At 41.2% G+C, this 16,665-nt stretch overlaps 1 protein-coding gene across 2 annotated transcripts in view; it reads left to right on the top strand.

Moving 5' to 3' along the window:
• LOC121276336 (cadherin-12-like) overlaps nucleotides 1–16,665 on the top strand; it is a 247,802-nt gene that overhangs the window by 72,985 nt on the left and 158,152 nt on the right. For both annotated transcript variants that reach the window (XM_041184619.1, XM_041184617.1), the window contains exon 4: nucleotides 2,363–2,657. In XM_041184619.1, the coding sequence (XP_041040553.1) occupies nucleotides 2,363–2,657 (295 nt within the window). The remainder of the gene's footprint in view (nucleotides 1–2,362; nucleotides 2,658–16,665) is intronic.

Below are 16,665 nucleotides of genomic sequence, written 5' to 3'. Positions count from 1 at the left end.
GAGCTGCACTTGGAATTTCTCTCTTTGGTTGGGCTGCTTTAGAGCTGAAACATTGATCTTCTTCCCCTTAGACTCTTGGGTTTTGCCCAAAAGTGTTAGGAAGATAATTCATTTGCACTGGGAGATTTTCATTTGACAGAAATTAAATAAGGAAAGTAACTTGTCAATCTCAATTATGGGACTGTCATTTTAGAATTGTGGGGCAGGATTTTGCCCTTGGCAGGGGTGCTCGGTGGGGGGCGGGCGGGGGTGGGCAGGATACCAGCCGTCGCTCGCGATCGGCTCCGCGCTGCCATTTCACACTGGTGGGCCAAATAAGGTCTGCCCTGCGTGGATCGCAAGCGGCAGCACTGAGCACTGTCTGTGCCGGCGGTGGGGGAGGGGAGGGAGAGCCGGGCCTAGCACACAGTTTGTGCATACAGGAGAAAGAGTGCTTCAATCTCCCTGAGGGCACAGAGCTGCTTCAGGGAGATTGAAGTGCTGTGTAAAAAAAAAATTAATGAAGAGAATAAAAATTTAATAAGACATGTCCCCTCATGTGACTCGGTCACATGAGCTGGGACATGTTATTAATTCAAAAATAAAGTTTTTGTTTAATGTTCATTTGCTCGTGGATGAGGTTTCCTAAAAAGTGTAAAGGCTGCTTGGCCTTTTCACCTGCCCACCAACCGTGAGGCTAAAACGGGCGGCATAAATTTGGATTTCATTAGAATGTTAACCTAGGCCTTTTAATTATCAGTGGGTGCTCCCACCAAACGAAATATCGTGAGACTGCGCGCTGATGTCGGGACGCATGCCTGCCGTCATCATGTGTCATTTTACGCTCAGGCGTCTTGGGCGTGCGCCCGCACACCAAGCGTAATATTCAGCCCATGGAATAATAGAATGGTCACAGCACAGAAGGAGGTCATTTAGCCTGTCATGTCCTTGTTGGCTATTTGCAACAGCAACTCAGTTAGTTTCATCCCCCTTAAGACTCAAATCCTCAGGAGCGATGCAATATGGAAGGAGTAGCACGACACTTGCTATGACACAACCATTAAGGAACGCAATAGTGGATACCATCAAAGTCCAGGAGCAGTTAGCTAACAAAACCTATACTGTAAAGCAGTAGAGTATAAAATAAGAGTTTAAAACCAAGTTAATGCTTCAAGTCCAACATGACTCTTTGGAATAAAGAGTCATGTTGGACTTGAAACATTAACTCTGTTTCTCTCTCTGTAGATGCTGCCAGACCTGCTGAGTTTTTCCAGCATTTTCTGTTTTTTAATTGCTGCAAATTATGTGGCTGGCTGGCAGACTATGTTTCTCCCTAATATATTACCCCAACGTAATGCTAAGACTTGAAAATAGGCCCATTCACCTCATAATAGAACCCTAGTGCTGTGAATCATTTTGCTTCATTAAAAGTTGAGCTAATTGAATGTTTAAATTGCTATTACAGTTTGTGATGCTTGCTTTTGAACACACCAATTATGGAAGTTCTCCATAGAACTTGTAAATTTCAGTATTGCTGAAAAAAGAGACGTGTTGCTGAAGCTTTTCACCTTCCACTCTTCAGTACAGATGCAAGAAAATTTCAAAAGGAACAACAGTTTAGATTGCATGAGAAAAGGTGCTGATTGGTTGGCAAGTTGACTCTGGTCAAGACATTGCTATGGCGAATACACCAGGGAGCCATTGTCCCCTTGCTTTTCTTTATTCAAAAAAGGTACAATGCCTGGACATATTCCTTTTGCCTGCAAAGGACAGGCCCCTGCATATGAAAATATGTGGATTCTAGCAAGCATAAGAGAGCTACATTGTGAGCCTGACAATCTTAAATTGGATGTTAAAGTAATTCTTAGCACACTCAGAATTGTTTAGCAAGTGCTGCCCAATCACAAAATCATATCAAACATCATGTTTTTAGTTTTGCAAGCACAGATTTGTTGAGTGCCATCAGTACTCTGCCTGTTACAAACAACTAAAGGCTGGTGTGCCTGCACAGGCAGTAGATGCACCAATCAGCACCCCTTTCCTCATGCTGTACAAATTGTTGTTTCCTTTCAAATTCGGTATTCTTGCTTCTGTCCTGATGGCCCCAAGTGCAAGACAAAAAGCTTCGACAGCATGCCTCTCTGTTTTTCAGCAATACTCGAGTTCTGTACTAACACGTTTGTTAAGTTCAGATAGATTAATAAAATATTGTCACTCACCACAAAATCATAGTCATTAGGCACAAAATTTAACATATGTCTCAAATTAAGAATGTCTAAACTATTAAATTGCATGCTTTTCAGTAAGGTGCACTTCTCAGAGTCTATGTTTGATTTTTACCAGTTCCCTTTCAATAATCTATGATTTCTATGTGTTGGCCTAGCTACATTCTGACCTGGACAACGGTGATGGTTCTGTAACGTATACTCTCTTAGGCCAAGGAGCTGGCTCGATCTTCACCATCGATGAGATAACGGGGGATATTCATGCCATAAAGAGCCTGGATCGCGAAGAAAAGTCATACTATGTTTTGCGTGCACAGGCTGTAGATACAGAAACCAGAAGACCCGTGGAGCCTGAATCCGAGTTTATCATTAAGGTTCAGGATATTAATGACAATGAGCCGAGGTTTCTGGATGGACCTTATGTTGCTGATGTCCCAGAAATGTCTCCTGCTGGTAAGTGGAACAAAACGTGATTATGGGCACCAGGTTTAGCTTTGTCTCAAGTTACTACTGCTTTTTTATTCCCATTTCAATATTATTGCCTCCAATTACCCATCTCATAGCTATAAGGAAGCTAAAAAGTTCAAAATGATGAATGTGACAGATCTACAATAGTAACTGACTTCCAAAAAGAGATCAATGCAATCACTGTTGCTCCTGTTTGGTTATTTTCCTGCTCAAGATCTTCAAAGCACAGGAAGGGGTGAAGATTTCTTGGACTAATATTTCCCAAATGGTCTACCCTGATTGGCTGTAATAGTGAGAGGAACTTCTGTCATAGAAACAACATCAGCCCAACCCCTTCCATGTTCTCATATCAAGGAATATGAATTTAGGAGCAGTAAACAAGTAAAAAACTTTAAACCAACAGAAGATAAGGTAAAATATAAATTGTTGGCTTTCTTAAAAGCCTCCCATGTCTTTTTCAGTGAATAGTTGTGTTATAGTCTGCAAATAGTGGAGGTGAAATTTGAGAAGATTTTCTGATCTATTATCCATTCTTTGAGTTTCCATTTCAATAGCAAATTCATAAGCCGGCTGAAGGTTCTGAAAACTATTCCTTCAATGTAGTTTTCTTCTTCTTAACTTTTAATTTTAATTTTAGCCTGTGGTTTAGTTGGTGAAAGTACAATGGGAATGGGAAATTAATCTTTGCCAATAGTGTGAAACATCTTCATCGTGAAAGTGCAGCTTGTTCTAAACTGTATTCCATTTTTTTTTCCACTGATACACTGGGGCAGCATGTACAACATACATTGACAGAGTCATTCTTGGCAAAGTCCAATTTCACTCTCAATTATTTTAGCGAAGTTTTTTTTTCATTGAGGTTAAAGGTGAAACAATTTGTTGAAGCTTGCTGTTCTTATTGTGGAAGGAAGAGGAGCAGATTACATTTTCCCAATCATTGCTCCTGCCTGTTTTATTGCTTACGGACTGTTTTCTACCAATTGTGGTGTTTTGACCCAGTGATGTCTCAAGAAAACCAACTGCTGACAGATTTGAGTAACAGTCATCAGGACATCTTGTAAGCCATGTGACTACTGTCTGATAAGAGCATGATTAATACTCAGTGAAGTAAAACGTTAGTGAGCGAATTGATTTCAGAGTAATTGAGAGACACCAGTATACACAATGAGTGCAGAATGATTGGGTGGTTCAGGACATCTGAGGCTTGGGTTGAAATTTATTCTGAATTGATAAAGTCTTCTCTTTTTCTGCTGGCTCTAAATGGCCTCAGCAAGATTAGATTTGGCCAGTCTCAATCCAATTCTAGTCATTGTAAATTCACAATATAAAAACTATTTCAGCTGTGAATTGGCGTGCCATAGAACTGGATGTGATTTTCAGTTACCCAGTAAAAATTGCACAGCAGAAATGCTATCGTCCTGTTAAATTTGAAGCATGTTCTTTGACTAGAGGCTGTTTCTCTTTCAATCTAATTGATGTTGAAACTCACCTGGATCCAAAAAGTAAAATCATTCTTTATCTAAACTTCCAGCAACCCTCAAATTCCAAATAACTCAGCAAACTAATCTGCACAAAAATGTAGCACAGCATCTAAAATTCTGTACTCTGAGATTAATAATCTCCTGACATTTATTTTTATTTCAGATAATTTATGCAGTAAATGACTTTTTCATTCCAGGATTTCTAAGAGCCAAGTTAATTCAGCCAAATCCACTGCACTTTTAGGAGGATTCATCACTAAGCCTTGTAAAGGGTACAGCGTCCATTACCAGTAACACATAAAAGGGAAGGATTTGAGGCCGGGGCTCCCTATGTCTAGAGATTCTGCTTACCTGAGACCGGACATAAGGCTGGAGGCTAATACATTCAATCAGAGGAAGCATTCTGGTCTTCAGGGGGATGCAAGTGGGCCTCTTTGGAAGAGAATAGGTGGGTTCAGTCCAGGAGAATGGAGATATAGAAGACGAATGAAAATTTCTTGTGCTAGGTCCTGTTCCTCTGTGTCTTGGGGGGTTGTTCCAGGCACCATCATCTCCCAGGATTGAAGGTGCATTTTAGTCCTGTGAAAATGTGAGGGGAATGGGCAATCACAATGTTGCCTGTATTCATTGGCACATTTAGGAAACCAGCCCCAAACAAAAAAGGTGTCCACTGATCCTACGTCAGCCAGTGGGGTGATTTTTGGAGAGCATTGGTGTGACTGCAGCCTGCATTTTGCTGAGCATTGACAAGAATTGTGATGTATCAGTTGACCCTGCACATAAAATCACTCAACTTTTCTAGCCCCCAGAAATCATGCTTTTGCATATACTTGGTGCATAAGTTCCTTTTTCAGATACAACATGCTTTATTACGTGATTAGTCAGCCTCAATTTTTCACCTGTTATGATCTCCTTAGAGACTGATAGCTTTTAAAGAGATTCAAACTTTCAGTTATTAGGTGAAGAAATGACGCTTCAAGATTTCACATTTTAAAACTTTTACTGTCACAAATGATTAAAAGCACAATTGGCTATTGCACCTACAGTCCACATGGACGGTAGCGGTTTAAGAAGGCAGCTCATCACCACTTTCTCAAAGGCAATTAGGATGGGCACTAAACGAAGGCCTAGCCAGCAATGCCCATATCCTGTGAATGAGTAAAAAAAATGGACCATATGCAGCACAACTATTTCCACCCCGGTACCTTCAATGCTTTTTTGGGACTTTGGGAGACTTGAAGCCTACTCATTGTAAAGTTAGAGACTGCTGCCATTATCTCCACAGATAAATACCATGCACCTTCTTTTCAGTAAAGTGATCGAAGCCTTCCGTTGATCTCTAACGATCAAACCACCCAGCCTTACTGTCAGGCAGACTGCAGAACTGATCACACGATTCTGTCTTTCACCCTAAATTTAAAGCTACCTATACAGTCCCAAATTGTAATAATCTTATAAACCTCATAATTGTAACATGCCCCATAAATACATGGTTTACTTACCTTATAACTGTGTCTAAGGGATCAAACAGATGATTTGGGCTCTGTGCGAAGGTGCAAGGGAGTTTACGACACACCCACACAGAGCAGAGCCACATGGCAAATGATGAAGAGAAGTGATACTTCCAACAAAACTAACGACGTATGAAAAGCTGCTTTCAAGCTAAAAGTTGTAACACTTGCTAACTTGTAAAATAACTGTATCGCAGCGAGGGAATTCAGTGAAAAACTGATGTGAGAATGGAAGAAGAAATCTGCCCTGATGCACAAGATGGCCAAGGCCAAATGCACCATTGGAACAGGGACCAGCCACTGGCCTGATCTTGAGGAATGTGTCCTCGAATCAGTATGCATACACACACTTAACGGGCTCAATCAAACCATGAGTGCAGCAAAGATTTTCGAATAACACCTAGTTGGGTGTAACCGCTTTGTAGAACAAAAATATCCAGCATTGTGGCAGAAGACCAAGGTCACTCAGAGGCTATCAAAAGACCTCAGTGATCAAAATGACCAGATTCCAGCAATTTGCCATCAGACTGTGTGGCAAAAACACACGTACCCCACATCGGCGACATGGATAAAACACCCATGAATTTTGATATGCCCAGCCACCGACCTGTGGAGTAGAAATGTTTGAAAACAGCTCTAGTGAAAACCACAGGACAGGAGAAGATAAGGTTCACAGTGGCGCTAGCCTGCATGACCTATGGAACAAAATTAAAGCCTACCATCATTTACAAATGTAAAACCATGCTGAAAATCAAGTCCCCAGCAGGAGTTTTGAGCATGCCCATGACAACAGCTGGATGGATGAGCATGAAGTAAAGCTATGAATTGATAGTGTGTGGAATAGAAGACCCAATGGCCTATTTAAAGAATGCAGTTTATTAGTGTGGGACATGTTCAGATCCCATATAACCGATGAGATAAAGAATTACTTGTGAAGAAGTAAGACCCACATTGCTGTTATACCAGACGGCCTAACAGCCAATGGATGTGTGCCTCAGCACACTATTCAAGGATCATCTCGGCACCGACAGAAACAGGTGGATGGTTAACAAAGAAAAAGAAAACTTTGTAAAAGAGTGGAAATATGTGTGCTGCCCCACTTGATATTTTGCGTGGTTTTGTCATCAAATCGTGGGATACTATTAATGAACGAACCATCATCGGATCATTCAAAAATTCAGGATATCCAATTCAATGGATAGGCAGGAAGATGATTTGTTGTGGGAGGATGATTCTGAAACTGAAAATGCCGCATCTGATCCAGAGTGGGATCCTTACGACGGGACCACAACAGAAGTGACTCAGAGAACATATAGTGAACCCTATTGCTGAATACTAGAATGAAATTGATGGGTTTTCAGGTGCTTTCATTGTTGTTAAAGGTTTATTTATACAATGAATTTATTCAATAACCCATTCTGCATTAATTTAATATGAATTACCAGTCTTATATTTTTATTCACATTTCAAAAGGAGACCACCCACATACTCAACCGCATTTCACATACACTCGGTGTATAAGTTGTCCTCTATTGTTGGAATGACTTTTGGAGGTTTCAAAAGTTAACTTATATGTTGACATCCACCGGAAGCAATTATAAGTTAATAGCCCCAGTGCAGAGTTTCCAAGATTATTGCTTAAGATAAAGTAAACCATTCATGAAGAGTATTCAGTCCAAAACCGACATACCTGAATATACAGATGTGAGTTACTTTCTCCTACAAGTTAGAAATTTAAATGTTTAGATAATGCTGAAGGAAGAATCTTTACTTTAAATGTTTTAATTAAGGTCAGTTGACCCCTTGAGCACTTTATAAACCAGATTTGACATTTCACTGAATTTACATTTTGGAGTCAGGTTAGGCCCCGACTTCAGGTTTTTACTAAGAGTTTACTGTTTGTGCAATCTTAAGATAGATTCCCACCAGCAATAGAACCCCTTAATTCAATTTGAGAAAATAAGTTGAGTATTTGCAGCTGATTATTCACGATTATAATTGTAAGCTGCCATGGTGGTCCTTTGAAACAATTCTTGTGCTGTGATTACTGTCAAATAGTGTAGGGTCACAATTGACCTTTGCTGAAAATCTGTTTGAAAATCCATCTGTTTAAAATTGTGATCAACAGTTGTTTAAATGAGGAAATTGACATTCATTCTCTCTCCCCAATTTCAACTTGTCCCTTCCCTCTTGAACACATGGTTTTATTCTGGTTATCAGTGCTTAACCTCTAGCTGTGCACTTGTAGTTTGGACAATGGTCTATATTAATGTAATCATACAGTGAGTGCCATCATCACTGAGATTGGTCCTGCTCATTCCCAATGCCCATACAAATGGGAACATTTTTAATTTCTTCATGGAATGTGGATGTCACTAGCAAGGCCAGCATTTGTTGCACATCCCTAATTGCCCTTGAACCGAGTTGCTTGCTCAGGCTTTTCAGAGCCAACCACATTGCTGTGGGCCTGGAGTCACATGTGGGCCAGACCAGGTAAGGCATTAGTCAAACAGATGGGCTTTTATAACAATTGATGATCGTTTCATGGTCTTCACTAACTAGCTTTATATTCCAGATTTTATTATATTCCAGATTTTATTATCTGAATTTCACTTCCACCAGCTGATGTGATGGGATTTGAACCCATGTCCCGGAAGCCTGGGCCTCTGGATTGCTAACCTAGTGACATTACAACTACACCACCATCCCCCACATGGACCAGGTTTTCCTAACCCAGTGTCATTGCTGCTTAAGCTGACAGCCAGACCTCTGGCACTATTGCCTTGGAGTTAGAAGACTGTGGGTTCAAGCCACAGTCCAGAGACTTTATCAATAGGCTAACACTTTGGTACAGTACAGTGGGGTTGCTGAACTGTTAGAGGTGCTGTCTTTTGAATGAGATAATAAAATTGAGGCCCTGTTTAACCCCCTCAGTTGGATATATAAGATCTAATGACACATTTTGAAGAGAAGCAGGGAAGTTCACCTGGCATCCTGACCAACAATTATCCTTCAGCCAACATTAATCAGATTTTCTGGTTATTTGTCTCACAGTTGTTTCTGGGCCTTTGCTGTGTACAAAATGGCTGTCACATTTCCCTACATGATGGTATGATTGTACTTTAAAAGCGTTTCATTGAAACGTTCCTGTGACATGTTTTAGGACATCCTGATGTTATGAAAAGCACTATATAAATGCAAGTTCCAACTTTTTAATCTGTTAGACAAACTGAGAATCGAATCTGGGACTTTTGCAGGTCTGTGTCTTAGCAGGTTACTGGATAAGCGATAATCAGAATTCCTGGAAAGGCTGTTACCATACCTGTGGGGAAACCATAAACCAAAATAACCAAGTTTTCTGAATGACACTGAAATGAAGAAATTACCAACAAGATTCAACTTTTTTATAGCTTTCACTTAAACACGAATCAGAACCACTGCAAATTAAACATGGATTAACAGGCAAATGATACTTCAAAGAAAGAGGTAAATTTCACTTCAAATAGTTGATACAGCAAATATACGTCTTGCGCAACCACAAGCACCCGCATCGCTCCCTGGACAAATGTGGCAGCATTTAGCTACACAGTTCCACAATATGCTGTTCTTTATTTGCACAGAGTAGTCAAAGCTCCTATCTGATAACAGCTTTTGCCTTTGAGTTTTATGGGTATAATCAGCAAGGCACACTTCTAAGAACCTTGTTCCCTTCAGGTCATGACAGTCCTGATGGTGAAGCTTTCCAGAATTCCTTTTTAACCAACCAGCTCTTAACACCCTGGTTCACGGTTTGGCCACTTCTGGGAAGCACGCAGCTCTTTAGCATCTCTGAGCTATTCACACAGCTTCCCAGATTTTAGGCCTTTTTAGTCAGCTTGCACAGCACTCCAAGAACTCCTGCCTCATTTTCTGCCCAGATATATGCCACAGGATACAGGGCAGGCCATTTAGGACTGAGATGAGGAAATTTTTTTTCACTCAGAGGGTGGTCAACCTGTGGAATTCTCTACCACCGAAGGCTGTGGAGGCCGGGTCACTGAGTATATTCAAGAAAGAAATTGATAATTTTTTTGGATATTAGGGTCATCAAGGGGTATGGAGAGGAGGCGGGAATGTGGCATTGAGATCGGCCATAATGATATTGAATGGTGGAGCAGGCTCGAAGGGCCGAATGGCCTACTCCTGCCCTTAGTTTCTATGGCCAGAATCTTTGGGCTGGTGCGTGGGGGCTAGTCCCGCTTGCCGATGCGTAAAATGATGTGCGGTGACCCCGGGCATGCATGCCGACATCATGCGCGTCGTTCTGATTTTCAGTTCGGCGGGCGCGCACTGGAGTTGGCTGTGCGCCCGCCGATCTGTCAAAGACCTATTAAGGTCATTTAAATATCAATTAAAATAATTAACGGAGCTGCCCATCCAGCCTTAAAGTTGGTGGGCAGGTGAAGAGCCCATGTGGTCTTCGCATTCACCGTGAAAGGGGATGAGGTTTCATGAGGTATTTTTAAATTGAATAAAAGTATTTATTAAAGTTCATTGACATGTCCCAGCTTATGTGACACTGTCACATGAGGGGACCATATCTTAATTTTTTTTTTGATAATGAAACTAATTTCCTTGAGGCAGTTCTGTGCCTTGGAGATTTCTGCGCTCTTTTACACGCATGCGGGAAATAGCACAGGCTCCGATTCGGCCTACTCCTCTCGCCCACACAGGTAGCGCTGAGCACTTCCGGGTGCGCGTCACACTGGGCAGGCCTTAATTGGCCCACCCACATACAATGGTGGCATGCAACTGATTGCAGGCTGTGATTGGCTGCGCTCCCGCACATGCCTGCTCTCACTCAGGCCCCCCCACCTCCCCTCACAATGGGGACAAAATTCTCCCCTATGTTCCTTTGGTAGTACTTACAGGTCAAGGGTTTCCTGGTCACATGGACCAGTAATCATTATTCGAGAATTGACCCCCTTGCAATTGATGTAAACTCATAAAAGCCTTTTTCAAGCATTCTTAAAAACAGAGGTATAGAATATAAAAGTAAGGATATAATGTTGGAATTGTACAAAACACTGGTGAGGCCACAACTGGAGTATTGTGTGCAGTTCTGGTCACCACATTACAGGAAGGATGCAATAGCTCTGGATAGAGTGCAGAGGAGGCTTACAAGAATGTTGCCAGGGTTAGAAAAGTATAGCTATGAGGAGAGATTGGGTAGGTTGTGGTTATTTTCCTTAGAACAAAGGAGGCTGAGAGGTGACTTGATTGAGGTGTACAAAATTATGAAGGGAATAGATGAGGGGATGGGATAAAATTGTTTCCCTTGGTGGTGAATTCTAGAACCAGGGGACATAGATTCAAGATAAGTGGCAGAAGGTGTAGGGGGGACATGAGGAAGAACTTTTTTACGCAGAGGGTAGTTGGTGTCTGGAATTCGCTGCCCAAGTTGGTGGTAGAGGCAGAAACTCTAAACTCTTTCAAAAAGTACCTGCATCTGCACCTTAAGTGCTGTAAGCTGCAGGGCTATGGGCCGGGTGCAGGAAGGTGGGATTAGAAAGGGCACCTGGGTGTCCTTGGGCTGGCATGGACAAGATGGGCTGAATGGCCTCCTTCTGTGCTGTAACTTTTCTATACTACGATATAAAATCGGTCAGGATGTGCAATGTTCATTTGATAGAAATTTATGCATTAGTGTGGAACAGATCAGAAAAAAACCATTAGATGTGGTAAAGGCTTGTTGGTTTCACATCTAAAAGGAAAGAAAAACTTGCGTTCATATAGGACCTTTCATGGTCTCTAAATGTCCCAAACCTCTTTACAGCCAAGTCACTGTTGTAATGTAGGAAATGTGGCAGCCAATTTGCACAAGGCAAGCTCCTGCAAACAACAAGCAATAATTAATGTCCAGATAATTTGTTTTTGAGTTAGTAGTTGAGGGATAAATATTGGCCAGGACACTGGGGATAACTCCCCTGCTCTTCTTTAAAATAATGTTGTGAGACTTTTTACATCCACCCGAGAAGGCAGACATAGCCTTGGCTCAACATTGCATACACCGCCAACAGTGCAGCACTTCGTCAATACTGCACTAGAGTGTCAATTATGATTTTCATCTTTAAGCCCTGGAGTCCCATCAGGAAAAAACAGTAAAAACTGGGAAATAAGAATACTGGTCTTATCCACCTTAAAATGGAACACCAGTAAAAACAAGTACTGATCCAAACTGTTTTTTGAACTCATAAACTTCGACTGCATAGGTATCAACTGAGCCACAGCTGATACTCTACCTTGTAACAGATTTGATTGTATTCCAATCTGGCAAATCAAAATTGTGATTTATATTGTCTATCTTTAAATCAAATGTTTATGGATGGTTTGATAGTGATGGCACTTAAATTTCCAAGCTCTTGTGAAAATATAGTCATGAATAATAAGCTGGTGATCCAATATTTGTTCTATTCCAATTAGACCAATTGTAACATTTTAATCTAGTGAACATTCAAGAAACATGGAATAATTAATCACTGCAGATTAGAGAAAGTTGCTCTTAATAAAATTTAATGTTGTTTGAAACAGTTGGCTATTAATACCATATAACACTGATATGTTTATTATTTGTTCATAAAGTTGTCACACAGTTTTACATAATTGATATTTAGTCTGCATTTTAGATAGGCCCTTGGCTTCATTAAAGATAAGTTCCTGAGGAAAAATATGTTCTAAGGGTAATGGGTTGAAAAATATTGCTGCAATCAGATATTTCAAATCATATGTTCCATCTGGTACTGTTTTTTATTCCAAATTCAGGCAGGCAGAAAGAAAGAAAGAGAATCACTCAAAGTCATCGGGAGCCAAACACCACTCTTCATATCTTCCACTCTAATTTTATTCAGTCCAATTCCCTCTGCACCCATTTACACAGCAGAGAAAGTGCACTTTCTAACCAGTGGGCAGTAAAATGACATTGCAAATCACTTTGTTTCCATTTCCATAGGGAACTACACTTCCAGTTTAGCTGCACCCCCATCCTTTCCCACCCCCCCCCCCCCCACATGGCGAACTTGAACATTTACCCTCCTCTATCTCATATCAAGAAAATGAGACAGACTTGCATTTCTATAGCATCTTCCACAAGCTCAACACATTCCAAAGTGCTTTGCAGCCAAAGGGATACTTATGAAGTCACTTTGTCATGTAGGAAACTCAGTGAAGCAATTATCCCACAGAAGTTCTCAACCAGCATTGTGATGATGACCAGATAATCCTATTTTTAGTGGTTTACTTGTTTTAAAGGGTAAATATTCACCAAGATACCGAGGATAATTCCCCAGCCTTTTCTTGAAATAGTACCAGAGGATCTTTGATGTCCACCTGAGAGGCAGTCAGAGCCTTGGTTTAACATCTCATCCAAACGTCAGCATGTCAAACACTGCAGCACTCCCTCAATCCTACACTGGAGTGTCAGCCTGGATTTTTGTGTTTGGGGCAGGATTTTGGCCTGAATGTGGGGGTGGGTAATGGAGGCACACAGGCATGGAATTTCCCAACAAGCATGCTAATACCCCATCACTGTCCTGATTCCTGCGGTGGATGGTTAAGATAATTAAAAGGCCAATGAAGACCATTGTTCAGAGGCTGACTGGAATTTTTGCAGTTGACCTGTGGGCCCTGCACAGGGTCTGAACCCTGGCAGATGACTGGAGGCAGCCTCCCGGTGTCTGACCGTGGGGCCAGTGTTCCAAGATCTCTTACATCACTTTGAGGCCCCACCCCTTAGCCGATACTAGATATAGCCATGACTGCCTTGAAGCTGTGGCCATTTTTTATTTTAAATATGTTAAAAGTGCTAACTGGGCATCTCTCGCTCTCTCTTTCTCTCTCTCTCCATCTACTACAAAAAGCAGGCTGCAGTTCCTTCTGTGCTGGAAAATCTCCTATTGGCTTTCCAGCTTTGATTGGCCTCCAACTGCCCTTAATTGGTTAGTGAGCATGCCTTTAAGGCTGCTAATTGGCCAACCCAGCCAAAACCGATTTCAGGTGACTCCCAACTAGTTGCAAGATCAGGCTCCACATTTGATCCAGACCCAAAAGAGAAAATCCTGCTCCAAGTCCCTGGAAGGGGCATTACGCCAGGACTTTCTGATGCAGACACTGTAGTAAAAAGGTTAATAATGATTATGCTAATAGCTTGAGTGCATCATCAGGGATGTCAGATCACATATTGGAACCTGAGGGAAGAAGGTTCTAGTGGAGTCCTGCTAAAGTCTGTCTCTGTAAACAGTTTAAGTAGTCAATAAGTGTTCACTACTTCACAGCAATATGGCTTCCAGCTCGCTATCAAAGACATGCAGACCCCAGCCATGGTGTTAGTGCAGAGACGAGCATGCTACCCAGTGAACTGTAACTTAGTTCATGCTCAGTGTCCCGCTGCATTTTTTATACCACGCTGTTAATTTGCTTCAGCTCTCTGACATTATGCATTATCATTATTATTATCATGGCTATCTTTCAACCACGATTAAACAAATCCAATTTGTATTCGTAATGGGGCCAATGTTCTTGGCCTCCACTGGACAGGAAAGGCATTTGCACTCCTGGAAATTGCAAAGCTGATCTTGGAGATGGGCTACCTCACCAGACCCACCCATCATGGAAATGGGTGGACAGAATGTCACTTGTATCAGGCAGGTAACAGGTTGGTCAAAGTTCATTGTCATCTGTAGGATGCACGTGCGATGTTTAGATACTGAGCCTGCTCAGCAAGCTGATACCAGACAAAGAGCGCCCTAATCAGTGCTCATTAAACGGAATGTTGCAACGGCTCAAAATCAGCAAAATATCCTCAGCACCGATGCTCGAAAGGCTAAGACGAACAAACGTTTGCCCTCGCCCAGCAAAAATCTTCCTGTCCTCTCCTCCATGATCACTTTCTCACATCTTTCGCTCCAAATCTCCAGCTTGCCTCCACAAAGGAGTTGCCAGTTTTCTGTCCCCTCATCTGATCAGCAAATTACCAGTGAGAAGTGCTCGACACTCACAGCTCAGCAATGTAATAACGATGAGCCGCAGCCACTAAAATGGCCTCAGCCTCCTGCTGAGAATATCGAATGGCTAGCGGAATCAGCATACCCGCCGCTCAGTCTAATAACGGCAAAAAATGAAAATCACCCAGGGTAGCTCTTTCTCTAGATCTGCAACCTGCCTCTAGATTCTGTTGTTCTTATGTCACCTTTGTCATCAATGTTTCAAATCCTTACTGAAGCGTTAGTGGAACAACTGCACCATAGAATTCCATGCATAGTCCAATGAACATTGACTCCAGGGACGGCACACCTTAGAAAGCATATATTGACCTTAAAGGAAGCGCAGCACAGATTTACTAACATGATACCTGGCCTGCAAGGGTTTAGCTATGAGGAAAGAGTAAACAAATTAGTGTGATAGTCCCTGGAATTTAGAAGGTTAAGGGGTAATCAGTTAAAGTTTTCAAAGGGGAACAGGTAAGGTAGTTTGGGAGAAACTATTTCACTAGTTAGGGAGCCTGTATTTAATTCAAAAAATTAGAGATATACATTTCAGAAGTGAAATTAGAAAAACAATTTACACATACAGTGGCAGAAGTTTGGAACTCTTACGCAAAAAGCAATTGGTTCTGGATCAACTATTAATTTTAACTCTGAGATTGAATGATTTTTGTTAGCTATATTAAGGGCTTTGGAGCAGAGACCAATATGTAGAGTTAGGCCACCGATCAACAACGATCCCATTAAATGGCAGAACAGGCTCAAGGGGCTAACTAGCCCTGTGTTCCCATGTTCCTATTGCCTGCCATACTGCCATCAATCAATTGAAGCACTTTCTCGCTTTTTTGTAGTTTGATTATTGTTTTTTTCTGTCAAATATTCAATCTTCTGCAAGTGTACTTCACAGATCTGTGAGCATGCGATTCTGCTCTAATGGATGAGTGGTCTTCAAGTAGTGTTCATATTTTTCATTCGCATGAAGCATATCTCATTATCTCAATTTTATTCTCATTTAACTTCAGTCCAATAATCCTGCCATTTAAATTATAGGTATTAATAGTTTAGAACTATATCTGATTCGAAGTGATACTACATCATACTTTGCATGATCTATTCTGTATTGCATGTTGGAGCTAAATGCTCAAAAGCAAATTGGGGATGTGTAACACTTGAGTAGAGTGTCATTTATGCCATTAGGTTAAATTCAAGAGCTGAGTGTCATTTATATAACATTGGATTTCAGTTTATATATATTTTTTATTTATGCTTATTTTCAACCATCTTTTTTCAGTTGCACCCAATCAGAATTTAATGCTGCATTTCTTTGTTCAGTCATTAAAATTGGAAGTCAAATCGGGAGCACAGCTAATCCACCACTGACTGGGCAACCTCAGGCACATTTCCATCAGAACTTTGGCATTGCAGTTCAATGAACCTGATGTTACAATATATACTGAATCACATTCCAAACTGACCCCCGAGGGGGAATGTTTGATTCCCTGGAGCAGGCTGTCTCCCATCAAGTGGGTTTAGCATCGCGTGGAGTACAATTACAACTAATTAATCACTTTGGAGCTATTGGGTGAGGAGTTGTGTTCCTCCGGACCACAAAGAATTATAATCTCAGCTGTGCAGCATTAAAGGGAAGATTAGCTGGAACCCATCATACTGCAATATTAAAAATCTGGAAACCGAGCATGGAATAATCCTAAAATTGAGATAGAAACTTAGTTAGACCACACTTGAAATGAATGGGAATAAAACAAAAGCACTTTCTCAGTATTTACAAACAAGTTGGGAGGACAGTTATGTCTTGGGCTGTTATGTACCTGGATACATGCTATAAACATTTTTAAGAATGTATCTCACTGTACACACACCATCATCCATTACTCAGTATTTACTTCCATGAGTTTTTATCCACTATTTTTCGCTGTATCAAGTATAGGCCCATTCATATCAGATTCCTTACACTATTTTGCCA

This window comes from Carcharodon carcharias, chromosome 3 (assembly GCF_017639515.1).
Source record: "Carcharodon carcharias isolate sCarCar2 chromosome 3, sCarCar2.pri, whole genome shotgun sequence".
Taxonomy (NCBI): domain Eukaryota; kingdom Metazoa; phylum Chordata; class Chondrichthyes; order Lamniformes; family Lamnidae; genus Carcharodon; species Carcharodon carcharias.
Note: the sequence above shows the minus strand (reverse complement) of the source record. Positions and strands in the feature narration are given on the sequence as shown.